The following is a 20,309-nucleotide window of genomic DNA, read 5'->3' as shown; positions in this document are numbered from 1 at the left end:
TTAGCACCATAATTTTTTTTTCCATTTTTCTCTCCCATTAATATAGGTTGTTTATACCTTGTTGTTATGATGTGTTTACACTCTCTGCCCCTCTGCATGACAAATCTCCCAGCACAGGTACATTACTTTATTTCCATCCTAAGACACATTCTCATACAATCTCCTTTCCTTCAAGCACCACTGCAAAATCATGAGTTCAAAGTACATTATTTGCATAGCAAATAGTTTTAAAACTGAATTCTTTGGCTCAAGCTCTTGCCATTTTTTGATACAATTAAATAGGCAGGAAAATACCTTAGTGGTCCACTCTGAGGTAGAAAGCTACTAGGATGAGGCGATCCCCTCTTCTTTGGCTGTTGGGAGAGCAAAGATCCCAGTCAAGCCTGCAGATAAATGATCTTCCAGCTCGAGTGACTCCATTGTGCAGAGGAGGGTCTGGAGAGAGTCATGATCTGCAGAGAATAGGACATGTCCCACAGTATCAGCCAGCAATGGCCCTTGAACGAGTCAAAGCCAAGAGAAGCATTTATGAAGGAACAATCTTTTACTAGCTCCATAGATTTAACAATTCATCACCCTAGAAAAATTTTGCTCAAAAGAAGGAATAGATGGACTACCAGCATTACCTTGTACAGTCTATAAAGTTTACTAGAGCTGAATAAATAAAACATTATTTCAGTTGATAAAACACTCTTGTGGACATATATAATTAACCCAAATTAATTTAAAAAATAATAAAGAAATTGCAAAATTAAAGCAAATGAAGTTGTCACTACAGTGATATGAAACTTTGCATAACAGTCCTAATTTATCATGAAGGAAATATGAAAGCTAATGAATTCAATACATGACATCTTTCCACAAAGGAGTAAGTTTAACAAATTTTAGCCTGAGAAAGCTTTTTTGTTACTCTTATTGAAATGCTACGTCCTGTAACAAAGGGCCCCACAGCTGGGAAATTTTACAGAAAGATTTCCAAGATTGGGAATGCAATATGACATTTTGCTCCCTGAAGCATCACCAAGAAGATCTCGCAATGCTAATGTGTTTGTACTTTGTCATATCTAGTAATTTCATGGTATTGCAGTGTCATAAGGATGAAAAGAAAAGGTAAACTGATCTTTAAAAATGTGTATAGTCTTTTAAAATAGGTATGGGGTTATACCCATGGGTAGTGTAGGATTAATCAAGTCTTCTGTAAATTTTTTTCAGTATCATTTTATGCACGAAGGAAAAAAAGTCTAAGTTTCAGAATACATGGGGTCACTTTCCATAAATTTTTTAGTACCTCTCCTAGTTCAAATTTAGTACAGCACTGTTACCAAAGCTGTATTCCAAGAATATTTATCCCAAATCAAACACCTGACTGACACAGGACACTTCATTGCACTATAACAGCTTTACAGTTGTCTTACATGCCATTGTCAGATACAAGCCAAAGGAGAACAGGGATTTCTGAATGGAACTATTTTAAGAAAGGAAAGACTACTCACAAGGGAAAAAAAACTACTTGCAGGTGTGTTAATTCTGAATTCTCTAAGATAATGCTTTTAAAAGACACATTATATCCATTGAAAATACTTCCATCTGTTAAATAATCTGTGGATTATTAAAAGTCTACACAACTAAGCCAATAAAAACTCAGTTTACACAAAGGGACATAAGTGTGTACCCAGTTGATTAAAAACAGTTTAAGAAATAATGATAGAAAAAAAAGTACACGCTCTCCAAATATATTCTATAAATTTCTTATACTTTAAATCCATGAAATCCAGAAATTCCTCAAAATCTTCCCAAAGGTACTAGTTTGAGTTGTAGTTGTAAGGATCACTGAGTCCTCTGGAGGAATCCAAGGAAAACTTCCACTTAGTTTACTAGAAAAGAATAGTCTCCTTTGTTTAGTGACTTTCCTTTTCCAGGAACTATGCTACCAGGACCTGCAGTTAGTGCTGCAGCTCAGCGTGATTTACTTTTCTTCCCAGATTCCCTCCTTGAGTGCTCCTCCACCCATACTTTTTTTTTTTTTCCTCCAGTCCAATGACCATTGCTGAAATCCTCACAGCCTCATCCTTGTGAACACCAGCTCATGTCTAGACTCTCTCAGTTACAAAAGACTAGAAGGTCAAGAATGCATCCTCTCTGTAGCCTCACTGATATTTCACCTGGAAAGTATATGTACAACTGAGATTGTAGGTGAATAAAAAGTCCCCTTAATTACAAAGCCACAGTGGGATCACAGTGTAGCTGTAACAGGAATGCATGGCCTCTAGCAGCAATGGGGTATGTGCTACAGGCTGATAGATCTAAATTAATATTAAATAAGGACTTTGTTACATGAAAGATTTTAATTTGTGAACTGGAAAAAAATGCAGCTGGTGGCCTATGTCTAAAGGGAACAGCAGTCAATCTCAATGGCAAAGCTTTAAGTAAAAAATTAAAAACTAGCGTGATGGTATTGAAAAAATATTATTCACCCACAAAAAACCAACTTGACACCATCAAAATAAGCTAAGCATTTTTGCTACATGTTCAGGTGGAGATACAGCAGTGATAAATATGAGTGAGAAAGACATGAAAAGAACATAATGGAAAAAATGTCTTATATAGACATAAATGTCTTAGAGTTGACAAAGAGGGTTATGTAATGCCATTAAAAATGGAAAAATAATAAAGCAAAGGGCAATCAGATACTGTTAGATAAAGATGACTCATAGATAAAAGGAATTTTTGTTCCCCTTTTGCTAGAAAAAAAAATCTACTTTATTTAGTGCATCTAATTTAAAATATAACGGTTGTCCGCTATATGTATTTGTACCAAGCTGAAGCAACATGGTGTTAGCCACTTTAAAATAATATTTCATAGCTTAAGGTTTACTGTCTGAGTCAAAAGCTTGAGGCATCACCAAAACAATATCACTGCCTAGGTGATTTTGCAATTCAAAGAGGCTAAATTTTTAAAACAAAGTCAAGAAACCTGTGCAACAAATCAGAAAAGGGTAGGTTCGTAGAGACACTCTTGCAATCATCTTATAAATTACTCTTGAATATCTGAACAAAATTCTCTATAGAAAGGAGAGGGTATTATAGTATACTTTGAACAGCAGCATTACTCAAAAAGCTTGTTCTCACACCAGATATCACCTTGCTCCCAATGAAGCGTTATGCTAATATCTGAAGAGGCATTTTTCGGTAAAACGGTCCTAGAAGGTTGCCTATATTTCTTGAGAGCTATATTTCAGGAAACATTTGACTCCATAATTCTTTTTTCTTTGGACTGCTATCTGTTTGCAGCAGAACATCCAAAGTATACTGTCAACCCATCAGGCTACAACGATTAAAAAAATCATGAAGATTAAATATAAGTTATGTAAATTAGACCAATTAGTCTATTTACACCTTCATCAAAACCAAACATTAACAAAAATTTTATTCATCCAATTCCTGTCTTTAATAGCAAAGTTTTAGGTGTCTTCAGACATTTGACTATATAATATGAAATTTTTGTGGTTTGGCACACAAAAAAAAAGAAAATATTTGGCTGTGCTTATTTAAGAAGAACACGCTAAAACAAGAATTACCTTCTCACTTAAGAGGAAACCGCTTGAGTTTATCCAAGTTGATCATCCATGCCTGATGGTAGCCAACATGAGACTAGCCCAGAAACAAATCATGGGCAGAATTATGGATACAGATCCATGTACCTTTTCTCACAAAATTTGACACATGTGGAGTCACTCAGAAATTCTACTCTGAGAAAACAGTTTTACATTCAGTTGTCAGTTTTGAAATACGAAGTTACACTGAAGTGCCATACTGTTCAAAATGCCAATTTTGCATCACAGAGACGTTGTAACCTTCAATAATACTGAAACGTGGCTGCTTTATAAACAAGACCTGAATTCGAACTGACTGCACTGGTATTTTTCTAGTTAAAAGTAAGTTGAAAGATAGCTTTAAAACAATGAGAAGATTCAGTGGTATGGCTAATGCTGTTTTGCTGGCATATTAGTTCTATTGTACAGTGTAGTTTTTGCCTGGTCAGGAGCTGTGAAAAAAAAAACAGACAAAACAAACAATTAGTAACTTCACCGTGAAGAGTCACCGCTCTGCCTGTGTTCAACAGAGTATAGGGGCTTCTCATTTTATGTTACAAGAATTGATTCCTCTTCCTTCGGTTTTGTGTTTGTATCACTACAAACAATTTAACCAGCACAGATTTTTGGATTTCTGACCATAAGGCTCTGTTCCCTTCCCTTCATTCAAAAGCCCTGGATCTAAGAAAGGGAAGGAAAAAAAAAAAAAAGGAGTTTTTAAAAGGCAGCAAAACTTGGACACATTGTTATTCAGCTGTGCATATGAATTCCCTTTTTTTTCCCCCAATCTCAAAAAGGCCACAGCACAATGAGATACTTTCATTCTTTTTTACATTTATAACCCATCATTTTTGTTATGTACAAAATGTGTACAGTTCAGGTTTTCCATGACAGACCTAAGACTTAACAGAACAGCGAATTTCAAAGGAAGGATAGTAAGATTCCAGAAAGAGAAGAGGTCAGGCAATATTCCTCTACCAGAAAACTGGCAAGAGTGTACACTTCAGCAGCTCTGTTCATGCCTGAAAGATGCTCCACAGGAGTGCTGTATTGAATGACAATGCAATTATACACATTTATTTCATTTGTCATTGGGAGTACTGAACTTTGTTGTCCAGGGAGATGGCGGGGGGGGGGGGGGCAAATGCCCTGGAGAACACAATCCATGCCACTAACTACAGAAGAAATGGGATTATCATTTCAAGAATTGTCTCCTTATACTACACACATAAGCATTACGTCAAAGTAAGTTCTGCATTTCCAAAAGATATGCTTTTAGACATAAAATGCCTTTTTTTATAGGACTGTGTGCTATCTAAATAACACCAAAATAAGAACACTTTAGAGGTAAAAGGCAAAAGAAAGCAAACAGCATCAGGAAGATCCAGGGTACAAAAAACAGCACTGATGAAAGCATGAGAGTCCTTCCCCTTCAGTTACACATGACCACTATAGACATTGATGCTTCTTTGAAATCACTGATGTGTATTTTATCAATCCTATTACCCAGCACTAGAAAAATACAAAGTAGTGCTGATAATCATGGGCATTATGGGTTCTTGCCTTTCTGCACCACCAAAGGCATCCTGGTGACAGGCAACTTGTAATCTATGCTGGTTTCATCTATCATCGGACTTCTATAAACACGACCATCATTCCTGAATTCCAGCGCTAACATGCAGTGGTGTACATGAAACATCACAAAGCACACAAACAGCATCCTGCAGACCTCCCTAGATATCATTATGCAAAATAACACCATTTTCTGCATTACTTACAGTAATCTTGGGTGATAGCTTATTGTTATTAGACAGGTAATACGCTCTGTATGGAGAGGATAAATGACATGCGAGTATCTCTTGTCTGAGGACCATTTAAATTCAGTGATAGTGAGGAAATTACTTAAAGATTCCCACATAATCTATGGTTACAGTTAAGTTTCCCTATAGGTTTGAGAACAAATCTGTGTTATCTGTGTTGCCTTAGGTCCAGGGCAGAGTTTCATTTATAGAATATATTAATATTATAAAACATAGCATTATGTGGTTTAAATCAGGAATATAATGCTAATCTGATGGTTTAATTTCAGTCTTGTCGCTGAAAGCATGTTCAGATATGTCTTCTAGAAATGTGATTGCTTTGACCAGAGTCCCCCATTTCCATCTACTCCTAAAGCTCCTCTTTGAACACCTCATGCTACACCAAGGACTTCTAAGGCAGAAGCAACCACCATAATACACCTTTTCCAAGACTAAGCAATGCAGGTCCTTACAGCTTGGAGTTTCCACATGGATAACTGTGTTGTTGTTAAGAACTACTGACAGAAAAGCTCCTAAGTCAGCTACTGAGCATTATGTGGTTTTCAAGGACTGTGGTAAATTGTTTAATCTCTGTTTCATATATCTGGGGTTTGTTTTGCCTGTTTTAATTTGGGCTTTGAATATCTCCAGGAGGCCCTCAAATGTCGAATTCTAGGAAACAGGATCTTGCCTCTGAAAGAAAAGAGACCATTCCCAGCCATGATGGATAGTTCTGTTCAGAAAACCTATAGAAAAGGGAAAAGAAAAAAAGTAAAAAAAAATAACAAAAACCAAGTCAAGGAATTCCTAATGTTTGCAAGAGACTTCATATTTAACATATCTTTTCTTTCATTTTATATGCTTCTTTTCAGACTTCATCTAACCTGTTAGTAATTAACAAATGCGCATTAAAATCAACTTCGCAAGACACAGCCAAGGAAATTCCTCTGCTGGCCTAGAGCACCTTCATTTATTTATTCTTCAATTAAGGAGTAAGTGGTATTAAAAACAATAGGTTTCACTGCCAGCTCTAAGACGGGAAATAGAAAGAAGGAAGGTGAGAAAAACCTAGAGGAGAGTAATATGAAAGCCGTTTAATGCAGGGTCCTGAAAGTGTGACATATCCCAATGTAAATAATTTATTATCCCTCTTACCTGCAGGGCAGCACTTGGAACTTGCAAGAAGATACCAAAGCACTAATGACTGATGTCAGGGGGCACTTCCAGTCTTTATTAAACATATTGAACAATACCTTGGCAAATTGGGTAAGACTGGAAGCAACATGATAACCCTGAATCTGCATTTTTAAAGGCTTTAAAAGTCCTATCGAAAAGTGTGCTGCTGCAAGATAAAGCACACAGTTTTTGAAAAGGAGACTTTAATCCATTAGATATATGCCATATAAATAGCTCTACTCTGCTAGACCTGAAGCTTTAACTGGAAGAGAAGTGCTGTTTTCATTTTTTTTTTTTAATTTTTCCAGTTATCTTGTTGTACAGCTTTCTACAACATAGTCCTTAGCCAGCACAGATCTACATTTAGGCAATTATTTTCCTTTATTCTTAAAAGAAATACAATATCTGATGGTGGCAAATGTGCAAAGTACAGAAATTTCCGAGTTTGACTCCAGAATCTTATTACACTGCTCCATTTTCCCATTACTTGGATAATTATGGGCAATTAGGGCTGAGAGCACCAAGGTCAGTTTTGCTCCTTTAAGCACGTTTGCCATAAAAGCGCTCTACTTTAGTCTTGCCAGTGCTGTGCATTTAAATAAAAATGGGATACAAAAAAAAAAAAAAAAACGTAGGAGTTTGATTCAGTTAAAGCAGAGTTAGACCAGGCTTCCTTCATGTGGTCCAAAGCCCAGAGCAGCCTCTCCGAGGGTCTCTGCTTCCTAGTTCCTCTGCCAAGGGCACGAGCACCTTTCTCTGCAGCATATGCTGTTGCTCTATGCCATGTGACTGGCATGGGTGCATTACTGCTCCACTTTCTCAGAACAATCCCTTTGCTGCCATGCACACGTACTGTGAACCATTACAGCAAAACACCAAACTGCAACACCAGTGAGAAAGCCACAACTATTAAATCGCACAGCTCTCCAGTGCTGGCTCCACAAGAATTGCCTAAACAACTGCTTCAATAAGGCACTATTTATTCATTTTTCTACAGGATTTGCAGCTTTAGTGACACTATAAGTACAGCAAAAATACACAAGTCACCTAAATTACTGTACTAATTAAACTAGACGAATGTGCTGTAATTATTTCTTCCAAGCCAAACAGTGGGTTTGCTAGTATCTTTTATTTGCTTTGTAACTACTATCAAAGATTTTCAGCCTCTCTTTGGCTTACTCCACTTCAACAATGCTTTGGAAATTGCAGCTAAAATTTCAAATGTAAAAATACCTGTATGTTGCATGTAGAATTGCTCAAGGATGAGCAATGCCCAAGAGTTTTGCTGACTCAAGGTGCCAGCTCTCTGCTTCAGGACTGAGCCAAAGCTGTATCCATGAAAAGTAATTACTCACATCACAAAGCCCAAATTTACCTCCAAACGGTTCCTGTACTCACTAGTAAGCACTCTGGCTTTCAAGCCTATGCCCAAGCCTCCTTATGAAAGAACAGCATTAAGCCCATAGCTGGAAGGTGCCTCTGCCTAAAAGATGGAGAACTGGAATGACATCAAGTTACATACAAAATAGCTGTTCCCTTTGAAGTTACAGGCTTTTGAGAGTTTAGTTTTGCAGGCAAAACATCCTCCTGTTTGGGTGGTTTAATATTAAAGTTAATTACTATTGCAACATATCTTCAGCTGCACAAGTATTTCTTCAGTTAGTACTAAAGAGTAAATTGGGAATTGAGAGATATATATTTTTTTTGTAAACTACTATTTTGAATAAATTTCAAGTGTAAAATATCTAAGCTGCGTAATTTATCGTAGTCATTTCTGTCACATTACCTGTCAAATCAAGAGGAAATATCTGACTAATATTTCAGTTCATACTTAGTACACAGAAACAATGCTAATGTTCCTCTTACTGTTAAATTATTGTCTGCTTACAATGCCCAAAGCACATGTGATTTGGCTGGTAGCAGAGGTATCAGACTTTCTTTCCTGTCCTGTCAGCAGTTTTGTTCCTGCCTTGACCAGTGCCTTACTCGGCACTGGTGAGACCGCTCCTTGAATCCTGTGTTCAGTTCTGGGCCCCTCACCACAAGAAGGATGTTGAGGCTCTTGAGCGAGTCCAGAGAAGAGCAACAAAGCTGGTGAAGGGGCTGGAGAACAGGCCTTATGAGGAACGGCTGAGAGAGCTGGGGGTGTTTAGCCTGGAGAAGAGGAGGCTGAGGGGAGACCTCATTGCTCTCTCCAACTACCTGAAAGGAGGTTGTGGAGAGGAGGGTGCTGGCCTCTTCTCCCAAGTGACAGGGGACAGGACGAGAGGGAATGGCCTCAAGCTCTGCCAGGGGAGATTTAGGCTGGACATTAGGAAAAAAATTTTCACAGAAAGGGTCATTGGGCACTGGCAGAGGCTGCCCAGGGAGGTGGTTGAGTCCCCTTCCCTGGAGGTGTTTAAGGCACAGGTGGACAAGGTGCTAAGGGACATGGTTTAGTGTTTGATAGGAATGGTTGGACTCAATGATCCGGTGGGTCTCTTCCAACCTGGTTATTCTATGATTCTGTGACTGGCAGCATCACAATGGCGGCACCAAATATATCATCCACTTAGTCCAAATTTCAAGCAGCCTCGACAGTTTCTGTCTTTATGGTAAAATCAGTTACCAAGGGCTTTAAAGATCTTAAGACCTATAAAGAAACACTGTTCCTTTCTTTCTGGTTGAATGGGAAATGAAACAGCATCAGGTGTTATCTAAAGCAGACTAGGGTACTATTGAGAAAGGAACAGACATCCGTGTTTGCCTTGGAACTGAGAAAATATATTTCTAACAGTAAAGACTTATGTGCATAGTTCACATTTTAAAAGTCACTGTGTTCCCTTTTCACTACTAGTCCATTTACTTTAAACAAAGGAGGATGTACTCAAGCCCTTCTTAAATTAACATTGTTGGAAAAAATATATTCATCTTCCTATGTATAGAGCATAAGTTGAAAATAATATCAAACCTAGCAATAAACCTGGCTATCCTAGAAAGACTTAGAAGCAAAAATTATTTCACATTTTAATTACTGTAATTAGGTGAGGCTGTCATGGAGTAATTACTGTTCCCAACAGCTGGTCAAAATATTCAGACCTGTTCTCCATTCTGCCCTGTGAATGAATACCCAAGCGGTGTCTATGGATTGACTGCTCTTGTTTACAATGCAGAGCATCGCCCCTGGATGGCCTTGGTGGCTGTTTGGCAACAGAAACCTCTGCTGAAAAGGCAACACATCCTGTTTGAGTGTGTTGGGACAAAGAAGCACTGAACGGCAAGTAATTACCTCCAAATTAAACTATATGAGAAAGAACACTGTGGACATGTTATTACATCATACAGCTCAACAATTAAGCCTGCACAACATAACATTTGTATTAATGAAGTTCATAGAAATGTTATAGCAAGAATTTCTCCCTAGCTAGGTAAGCAACCAGCTTCTTTAGTAACAGACTTGGGAAAATAGTCTTAAAACAGTTTAAGCGTACCTTGAAAACTCTATTGTCAGGCTCAGCGATTTTAAAGCTGTTACATTCAAAATAAAGACTTTGCTGGTTTGTCCCAAGACAGACAATGATACAGCTGCAGGTATAGTCATGCTTGAGGGGACAGTTATTTTTCTTCTAACTAGCCCAAGTTGCAGAAGGTATTTAGTGCAGTGAAACCACAGAAATCTCCCAGTATTCTTTTTGAGGAACTGGCTACCACTGGTCTGGACAGACATAGGTTCTGCTGGGTTAAAAACTGGTGGTTTTCTGGGCCCAAAGAGTTAGAGTAAATGGAGTTAAATTCAGCTGTAGGCCAGTCACAAATAGCATTCCCTAGGGCTCAGAAATGCGTCCAGTTCTGTTCAATATCTTTATCAATGACCAGGATGAGGGGATTTAATTTTCCCTTAGTAAGTTCACAGGTGACACTAAGCTGGAAGTGTTGATCTGCTTGAGGGTAGGGAGGCTCTAAAGAGGGATCTAAACAGGCTGAATCAATGGGCTGACACCAACGGGATGAGGTTCAATAACCAGAAGATAGTTTTGGCCATAAGAATTTAGATACAGTATATTCATTTGTAACATTTTTAAAATACCAACACTATATAAGAAGAGTATATGCTAATTTAGGGGATGCTGAAAATGTTTGCAAATACTGCCACATCTTCCATATAAACAAAAAATTGGGTTGGTCAGGGGAAGAACCTAGTCTGATTACTAACTTTGTAGCGAATCCTGAGAAACAACTAATCATAACTCTATAAAACAGTAAGCAGCTGGAGTACTTTAATAAGCCGTTAATAAACAATTGCTAATTAGTACACTACTTTGTACCAGTACTGTAATAAAGCCAAGCTAAGTAAACCAAGTATTTAAAGCATTTTTCTCCATAGACAAATGCTATTAACAGGATACTAAAGGGATGTGCCTAAAACTCATTAGTTATTCAGCAAACATCAGATGAGACCTTTCCATTACCTTTATTCATATGAGTTACATCCTATTTATCTAAGATCTTCAGACAACAAGATCAAAATTATACTTAGTTTCCTGCTGCAGTTGAACATAAACACTCAAACTAGGTATTGTGAGGTTAGATGGTTGATGCAGGTTAATGCATTAGCCTTCCACCTCTGGATACTTACCATCAATCCTGCCCAGTTGTTCAAATGAAACTCTGCCTGGTCTGCTCATCTTAATTGCTAATGAATATTTATTCATCTGTTGTTATCAAATTCAAAGCACCTTTTAACTTGAGGAAGAGCATAAAACATACTGAGTCCACAATGGGACCAAAGTTCTATTTCACAGGAAAAGGCATTTCCAAATGCCCAAAACTACAAAAAATATTCCTAGTAGTACATCAAAATTGGGACAGACCATCAGCCACTGCAGCAGCTGCTGGTTCAAGAGCAGTCAGTAGAGAAATCTGGTCTTCATGTCCATGCTGCTAAATTTAGATTTAGAGGCGCATGGAGGAATTTAGTTGGAGGGACCATTGAAGTTCAACCCTGCCAAGGCACCTTCCTCTCACTGTTTTTCTTCATCTTTATTTTTATATCGTACAAAGATTTTTCTCAGATTTCCAGTATTTTGACAATCACGTACACTACATTTGCCTCCCTTCTGACTGTTTTTATGGCCACTGATCTTGCTCAATAAACGCTGCATCCACGCTTGTTATGTGAAAAGAAACAGAGTTCTTTAGATACTTAACTGCAAGGAAAAGAGAAATAGAAGATTTTCATTCCAGTTAAATTACAGTAATTTGAACATGACTCTGCTTTGGCTTTGTGAAGTATCCTGCTTCTCAGTTATATCGTACAGGAGAATAAGGAGGGAGAAAAAAATGCCCCTTGAGGATGCTATTGATAAAACCTGAAGATGAAAATAAGATAATTTAAAATAAAATACTTATATTGGAAACTGTAAACTCACAGTGAATGTAGGCTTTACTCTCAACTGTACCTAAAAGGTAAAGAGGTTGCACTTGCTGTGCATAAAGGAACAATATTAAAAACAGGACTGTGCCACTTCAAGAGACCAATAAATTGTTATTCTTTACTGCATTCAGAAGCTGCACTGAACTGATTCTGTGCAAACTGCAAAATAATATAAAATTATATTTTTCAAGGAGCGAGATTGTTATGAGTTTTTATATTTAGCATGCTGCCAAATCAAATGTTCAATTTTATGCAGCATTACTGGTAGTTTCACCATCTTCAAGTCTTAATTCTTATTTATCATTCTTTTAAGGCTCAAAAATTTAAGATTAATTATCTTAAGCTTTGTGACAGAATTTCCTGTTTCTAACAGAAAAGAATTAAAGCCTTTTCTATATCCCTTTTCATGGGAACATGGGAGTTTGTTTGCAATGTAACAGCCTTTAACGTTTTCCATTCTTTTTTTTTTTAGTGTTTCCTTTCTTCTCTTGCAGTTCAGATAACACAAGATTTTCTCACAAAGCATGGTTTTGAAACCTGTAATTGTTCTTGTTGCTCATTTTTGGTGTCCTATTTACCTAAATCTGTGCAGAGGAGTGAAATTTGTAAGCAGATTGGTCTCTTAAGCTACAGCCTACAAAAATTAAGAGGGGCAATTACTCGTTGCTTTTCTGCTCTGACCATAAGAACAGATTTTCTAGCCAGAAAATTGCTTTCCACAGGAATGGAGGAACATAAATTACACCTAAACTTATGTATATGAAGACTAAGTATACATTGTAGTAACTTGACTCCATTTAATTTCTCTGTATGTTTATTTCTTCAGGCCAAAGAGAAGCTCATGATTCAGCCACATAAAACATTCACTACAAGTTCCATCTAGATAGTTTTAAATTTTGCTATTGACATTGTTTGACGAACTGACAGTTCTCTTACACTTTTTTTCCTTAGTTTAGGCTCTCAGAAGATCCAAATTTTCCAAAGTTTTCAAAAAATTTATTGATATAATCTTTTAAAATATATTTATTTTTATTTTACTGTTAATCTTTCTTAGCTTCTCTTAAATGTAGATGTACAGCTCAAAGTTAATCCTTAAAGTACCCTAAGTAAGTGTTTTTCATGCAAAAATGACAATAACATGAATAATCTATGCCATGGGACCATAAGAGAGGAAATAACACACTACTGGGAAAAAGAAATATAAAGTTGAGTCAAGAAATCTGACATTTTATTCCATATACAAAAAGAAAAATACTGTCATTGCAAGCAAATTGTAAACAGTTTCCCTGAAAAAGACTGCAGCTTGTAAGTTTTGGGCAGGAAATAAAATTATAAGATGTTTTATTGTTTTGTTTCTCAACAGAAGCAAGTACAATAATAGCTTCGTTATTTCAGGCCTTGACAGAGGAGTACATATAGCTGTCACACATACATATAGCAACCACTCAAGGCCTTTTATATTTATGGCAGCAATAATCAGCCAAATCACAGCTCTATTTCTTAAAAACATCACAAACTTCCACAAAATTTTTAAAAAAGTAGAGGTTTGAAAGTTTGAAAGAAGTTTGGTATACTTAAAACAACAACAGCAAGTTGCAGTTTTCTCAGGTTATTTTCTTTTCTTTCCAATTAAGTTAATATTATTGTTACCACTAACTCTGGAGAAAATTACCTTATTTTTTGGTATTTGCTGTACTTATCCCACTCTCAGACTGCACAATAACCTCCACCTTCTCTTTCAGGGTGCAGAAATTTTTTCAGACTACAGATATCTGAGCTGAGATTTCCGACGTACACGTCCTACTAGAACATCTGATGGGGATTTTAATACTTCAAGGAGACCAGTGACTGAAGCTGAGGGCTTTCACAGAGGTGGTCCAGTCAACCATGTGCAGTGTTTCCTAGTTTTGCCCCCTCTCGCTGCCTGCCCCAACATTCTCCCTCGTGAAAACCTTACACTGTGAGTTGAAGCACGAGAAGTGAAACAATCACATTTTCCCTTCTGCTGGTTTTGTCACAAGGACAGGGACCTTCAGCAGAGGACAAGGTGGCTACGCAACTAGGAAAGGGAAGAGGAAGTTTTAAATCCCAAGAGCTATTGCTTTAATGGTAGTTTAGTCAGAGCCCTGGGCCCTGCACATGCAAAACAAACAGATTTTGACTAAGGATAAAGGTAGCTTTTAGCAACTGGAGGGTAAGACAGAGAAACTGGACAGTTTAAATATCTAGAAGATGGTTAGTTGTATCAGAAAACAGAGGCAAGAATGCACCAATTTGTATTACAGCATATGAACCTGCATGGTTAGACAAAATACCTCCATAAACAACAGTCTGCAGGATGTGGACCTAATTTTCTGTATTATTAGTTAAGCATGCACATAATAGTAAAGTGTTATTTATCAGTAACATTACTCCAACTTCATTCTTATCTGTGAATTCTTACTGTTGTAGACTTTCCTATTTTCTAATCTACATTTTATTCCAGCATAGCTAAAGAAAGCTTTAACAGTTTTGTCATTGACTGTAGTCTATGGCTAGAGTAGGATACAATGAGGAGATCAGTTCTGCTTGAAATGCAGCAGTATTAACTGGCATGTGCTGTGAACCAAACTCTTTCAGAACTAAAGTTATGGTTTGTTGCAAATAAAACAATAAAATCTGTGAAATACAAGTCCTTGAATTCATTTAATACAATATTTTGTAAAACTTTCTTCAAAAAACCACATCAGAACAACCCCTTGAACTACTTGCCAATTTTTCTAAAAATATGCAATAAAAGATTGTGAAAGCAGCCTAAACAATTTAAGTGTCCCCAAACCTTGCAGGCTCCATTGCTGTCTTCTAAACACATGAAGAAAGTTTGAACTCTGTTTAAGTTATGCATTGCCTTAAGGGACAAAAAGGGATAAGTAAGCTGATTAAAATCAGTTAACTGTTCTGGGATATTTCCACAACACCCTCTCATAGAATTTGAAACTTCTTAAAATATCCTAAATAACTGAAAAATAAAAATTCTGACACTTTCCAACAATTCTATTTTCTATTTCCTGGCATTCTTCATGAGAACGTTTTCCATTAAAGCAATAGTTTTCAAAAAAATACAGATAACACAAGCAAGCAGATACGACTGATCTTCAGGCAAGTCTGTATGTATTGCAGTGCTATTTCTGGGTAATACATATGCATATCAAGTGAACAACAGAACTTGAAAGGTGTTTTCATCACCTGTCATCCCAGATTAGATTTTACATCTCATCTATATCTCTATTAATCCTGCAAGTTCATCATTTCTCTATCTAATCTAAGAGTGCCTTGCTTCTTTATTTCCTTTCTAATGTTATGCTATTCTTATCACCCAGTAAAACCTCAGAATTTTTAACACTTGTTGTAAGAATTGTGCTTCTTCCTCTGCAAAACAAAACCCAGAAATTACTAACAAGAAATAGAACTTGAGCAATTTTAAATAAATTAAAGTTGTTTCTCTTCACTGTTAGTTTAACTTAATAACTCTACACTCAATAGGGCCATTCCAGTAAGAACTATCTTCCAACTTTAAACTAATTATTGAGAAGTAGTTTATGAGATGAATATTTATTAGAGAGAGAAAATAGATTATTTCTGCAAGAAAGCTTGTTTATAGTGAGACAATTGTGAGCTAATTCAGATTTTGGTCCAGAAAACAAGAATTAGCTTCCTGACATTTCACCTGGCCAAATTCATTTGCATTGCCTTCTCTAGCAATTCTCTCTCAACAGGGCATAATTAGTTACTCCTGTCAAATTCCCCAACAGCTACCAAATTTGCAAAGAAAGTAAAAGATTACCCAAAACACAGAAAAGGTAAAAGACTCAGAAGACAAGAGCAATAAAAACTAGGAGTGGGGGGTGGGAAATCTGTGTGTTTATTTCAGTGACACAGAAGACTGCTAATATATATTTGCAGCTGTCATAACCCTAGCTGGATCTAGGTAAGAAGCAGAAGGCTCAGGTCCTGTCAAGCCCTGGAATGTCTCATGAGTGGAGTTAGAGCAGTGCTACTAGAGGAGGTGGCTGAGGAAAAGCAGTTTTTACAGTTGCCTCACAGGGGTGCTGTGATGTTCCTACTTAGCCTGGACCTTTCCTCTATGACCCATCCTTGCTAGCTAACAGGGGAGGACAGACAGGTAGTACAAATACAAGAGGGACAGCTTAAGGCAACACAAACCTCAATGGCTCACCTGCAAAAGTATCTACTTTAGATGCCTAATTAATGTTGCCATCCCTTCTCAGAAAAAAACCTCCCAGAGAAGCTGTCTTAAGGCAAGTGGTACAAATTCCAAATTATTACATACAGTGGTCTTGCCCTCCAGTTTCTGTTAGTGTAGTTCCTATTTCAGCAAAACACTGAAGTACTCTCTCAAAATAAAACAATTGGAATGTTACTTTATGACGCCGAGGCAGTAATGACAATTGGTGTTTATTTGAGGCTCATTAGATAGTTATAAATAAATTACTTCAGGAACTCTAATAAAAAACCAGCAAAAATGTTAACAAATATTCCCTCATTCATGCTCTACAGTAATTTCTGCCTCCAAAATGTCTGTAATATGTTGATTATGCACAAGACATGTAGGGCTTTCAATGGTTTTTTTTTCCAAAGCATTAGCTCAAGTGAGTGCTCACAAGCTTTAGCAAATATTTCCCTAGTCAAAGCAAAAACTATTTAGGAACATAGCAATAAGACCTGATTATTTACATCCCCAATGTCCAGAAAAGACTGTCTGTGTAGCTACAAAGTCAGAAAAAATAAGAAGCAGAAAAAGAGTATCATTGTTTGAATCAGCACCTCATGATTTTTAACCGCAAATTCTCAATATATCTCTGTTAGCGACACGGCAGTGAGGAACTGACAGAGCAACCCCATGTACCTGAGCATTCAGCTGCTAAGAGAAGTTGGATCAAAGCCTAATGAAGTCCCCATGCAGATATAAGTGTCTCATCTTATAATTACTGAAAAATGGGTGCCCTGGAAATTGTTCAAGACAGAGACAGCCATACAAACTATAGAAACAAAGAACAACTAACAGGCGTATTTTATCTTGTAAAGACACGGCTGTGAAAGGGAATGCTTCCATCATTTTCCAGGCTACCAGGATGTTGACTGAAGGTACATGTGACAACAGTACTAACTGCTGCACCCAGCACTGCAATAGCACATATTGCTATTTCTTTTCTTTATCAGTAGAAACAGAAGGCTCTCATATACTCATGTTTATCAAGTGGTTTTCAAATGCACAGCAACACAAAAATCAACATATTTATAAAAATATTCCCTATTCCTCAGGGAACTTCCATCAGTCCCATTGAGCTTTTAAGTAGTAACATGCAGCGCCTGACAAGTTTTTAGGGAAAAAACTCAATGGATATTATCACTGTGTCTACCAAATAACAGGCTTAAATCCCAGAAGTCATCTGCAAAGAATGAAATGTAATAAAACCAGTCCTTACCCCAGAGGGACCAATATCCCTGCTGAAGATGGGCCAGGTTTTCCAGTTAACATCATGCCGGTACTGCTTATGCACATGCTCTCCCACACCATAAATGTTGCTGCTAGGTAGTTTGATCGATAGCTGCAGAAACTGATCGGCGTACTGCAGTGGTCCTATGGTAGTATCAAACCTGATGAAAAAGTTAAAAACAACAGCAAAAAAATATTTTAACAAGAGTTAATGCAGGACTTGGTTCTATTCTGTTTAGACAGAGCTGGATAGCACATTCAGGGCTCCACTCAGGGACCTAAAGGAGAGGGATGTGGAATTGTGCATGGCTGGAGCAGAGCAACCCTTGCACAGAGAAGGAGGTGAGTGGCACTTATTGATCCTATAGAAACCTCTCATACAAATGGCCAATCTATTTTCAGGTGTATGTTTGCACTCCTCTCTTCCACCAAAGCTTCCCACCCTGCATCTGTTGCACTGAATCCTGAATCCACTCTCCATGGACACTCACAGTTACGGGGCAGATGGAAAATTTCTGTAGGTGGACAGAATCACAAAAATAATCCACTCCATCAGATTATGCAAATCAACTGCAGCTATTACTTGCCAGCAAAAATAAGCAAGGCCCACTCTCAAATCCCGCTAGTAACTACAGGGTAAAGCAAACTATGGCTCTATGCAAGCTCTCATGTAAACCACACATAGATGAGTGTAAATTAAGGTGATAATGTGATCCTTAACATTAAAGGATCCCTCTTGATGGCTGTCTCATCCCACACAGCAAATTCTGCATAAAGCAACTGCTAAGCTTTTTAGGAAACGTGAAGTTGATGGTGTTGAAAACAGATACAGAGACTATTGTATATATCTGTACAAAGAGAACAAGCCCAAGATCAATATTCCTCCTTCACGTTCATTAGCAAAACAGACAGTAAACGTCAATCTCATTAATAAAGTTTCTTCTGTTAATTCAATTTTGCACTTTACATGACTCCCTTCCATTACAGTCAAAAAATTCTTCTTCCAAGCAAGGATTACAAGAGCTTTAAATACTTAAGTAAAATCCCATTTCTCTCCTTGTTTCTATGGGAAGAACTTGAACAGTGGGGAAATCTGAGCATTGCTGAGGCAGAAAGCAGCAGGAGGCAGCCCAATTCCTGCTCCCAGGTGCACCAAGGAGCTGCTCACTGCAAGGCAATGGACTCACTGATTTGCCCTCCTTCCACTAGCTCCGCTGAGCTGTCACACCTGTCACAGTGAACCAGACTCTAGAGTCCCTTGACCAGCAAAGGTTCAGGTTACGACCTGCCTGTGGTCTCCTAGGGTGCCAAAAAAGCTTCATTGGGCATCTTAGGCTTCCTCACTCCTGATGCAAGGAGGAAACAATAGGCAGAGATCTTTTCTGCAGCCAGGTGGGTGCCCACAACAGCACCAAAATGTGCTCATTTTCTATCATGTGGCAAGAACACTGCAATTTTTGTCATGTTAATCTTAGAGCTAAACCAGATTTAAAGCAGAGAGCAATTGGAATGGAGCTGATCCTCAGATTTGAAGGTTATCTTCAGCTTCATTAAACCAAGAGCTTACAGGGATCTGCAGAAACATAGTCTTTCCTTGAAAGCAGAGAAAATTACTTACTTTGAGATGGCAGACTACTTCAATGTGTATTCATATCATATACAATTTCAAAGGAATATGATTTTATCTACTCACTGATGTCATTTTAATTAGAAACACTTTATGAATGCATTTTCTTGTGATATTTGTGACATTTAACAGCCATGATATTTAGATGGGGGAGAGAAATATATTTCTCTTGACTTTATGCAAACACAGCCATATTATTTTTAAGGGACTTTATCATTTCAGATATATTAGTACAATATAACTACATTTATCACCAAGTATGACAATATTAGTAAATTTATGCCTAACAAAATCCTTCAAATATACATAAATATACAGTGCACTACAATTACAAACATAGCACAAACAAGAGAAAAAACAAGGGAGATTGGGCTTATTACAATTGCAATCTGCTTACATTACATTGGTTTAGGGTTTTTTACAAGTTAAAAAAATCATCTTACCCATCCTCTCGCAAACTGCGTTTATACTGGGAGGGTTTCTTTGAGAGGAAAGTATTTCTGATCATACTATAGCAGTCTCTCAGGTTGTCTTGCAAATGGTGATCATTATCAATTCTAAACTTTTGGGGTGCCAAGTGGAACAACTGATTATGTAAATTCACAGGCTTTATAACTGTCCGGATATTCAAGACTTTTCTAGTGAACTGCAACAATACATGAGGTCCAAAGAGGTCACCCTTTGATTGTTTCAGAGCTGGGGGAAAGCACTCATCTTGAGTAAACAAGCTGATCAAGGATCTATATCTAAGGGGCTGCCCTTATCCCATGATAACAGCAGCTTTCTTTCGGGTACCCACATTCAGGCATCATGTTAATTTTTCTTTAGATCTATCAAATGCAATCACTTTTATTCAACCATACAGAAGCCTAAAGAAAATACAGATGATCTTCCAGAGCACTGTTTCAGCCCGGTTCCATTGGACTGAGTTTCTTATTCCCCCTCCATATACCCCCTTAATCAGTCACGCACAACTGAACACCACGTCCATCTTTTGTGCTCCCTATAATTGCAAATCAATCATAATGGAGAACTCTGAGCAAGAAAACAATACTAATAAGAGCACAAAAGTAATTGCTAATTAAACTGGAAGCATTGATAATCCAACTGGCCTACCATTCTGACAGGTAATCATTCTTGGCCTGACTTAATAAGCATGTTCATCCTGAAACTTCCCCCCTCTAATGAGACTTGAAGACGTGCC

The 20,309-nt window shown here is 37.5% G+C and overlaps 1 protein-coding gene across 1 annotated transcript in view; it reads right to left on the bottom strand.

Moving 5' to 3' along the window:
- The window catches only part of SI (sucrase-isomaltase), an 82,366-nt gene extending 62,753 nt beyond the window's left edge, over positions 1–19,613 (bottom strand). Inside the window, exons 1-2 of the mRNA XM_069864963.1 lie at positions 19,549–19,613; positions 17,468–17,639 (exon numbers count right to left, since the gene is read on the bottom strand). Coding sequence (XP_069721064.1) covers positions 17,468–17,639; positions 19,549–19,613 — 237 coding nt within the window. The remainder of the gene's footprint in view (positions 1–17,467; positions 17,640–19,548) is intronic.
- Positions 19,614–20,309: the final 696 nt, after the last annotated feature.

Source organism: Phaenicophaeus curvirostris, chromosome 10 (assembly GCF_032191515.1).
Source record: "Phaenicophaeus curvirostris isolate KB17595 chromosome 10, BPBGC_Pcur_1.0, whole genome shotgun sequence".
Lineage (NCBI taxonomy): Eukaryota > Metazoa > Chordata > Aves > Cuculiformes > Cuculidae > Phaenicophaeus > Phaenicophaeus curvirostris.
This window is presented reverse-complemented; position numbering and strand designations above follow the sequence as displayed.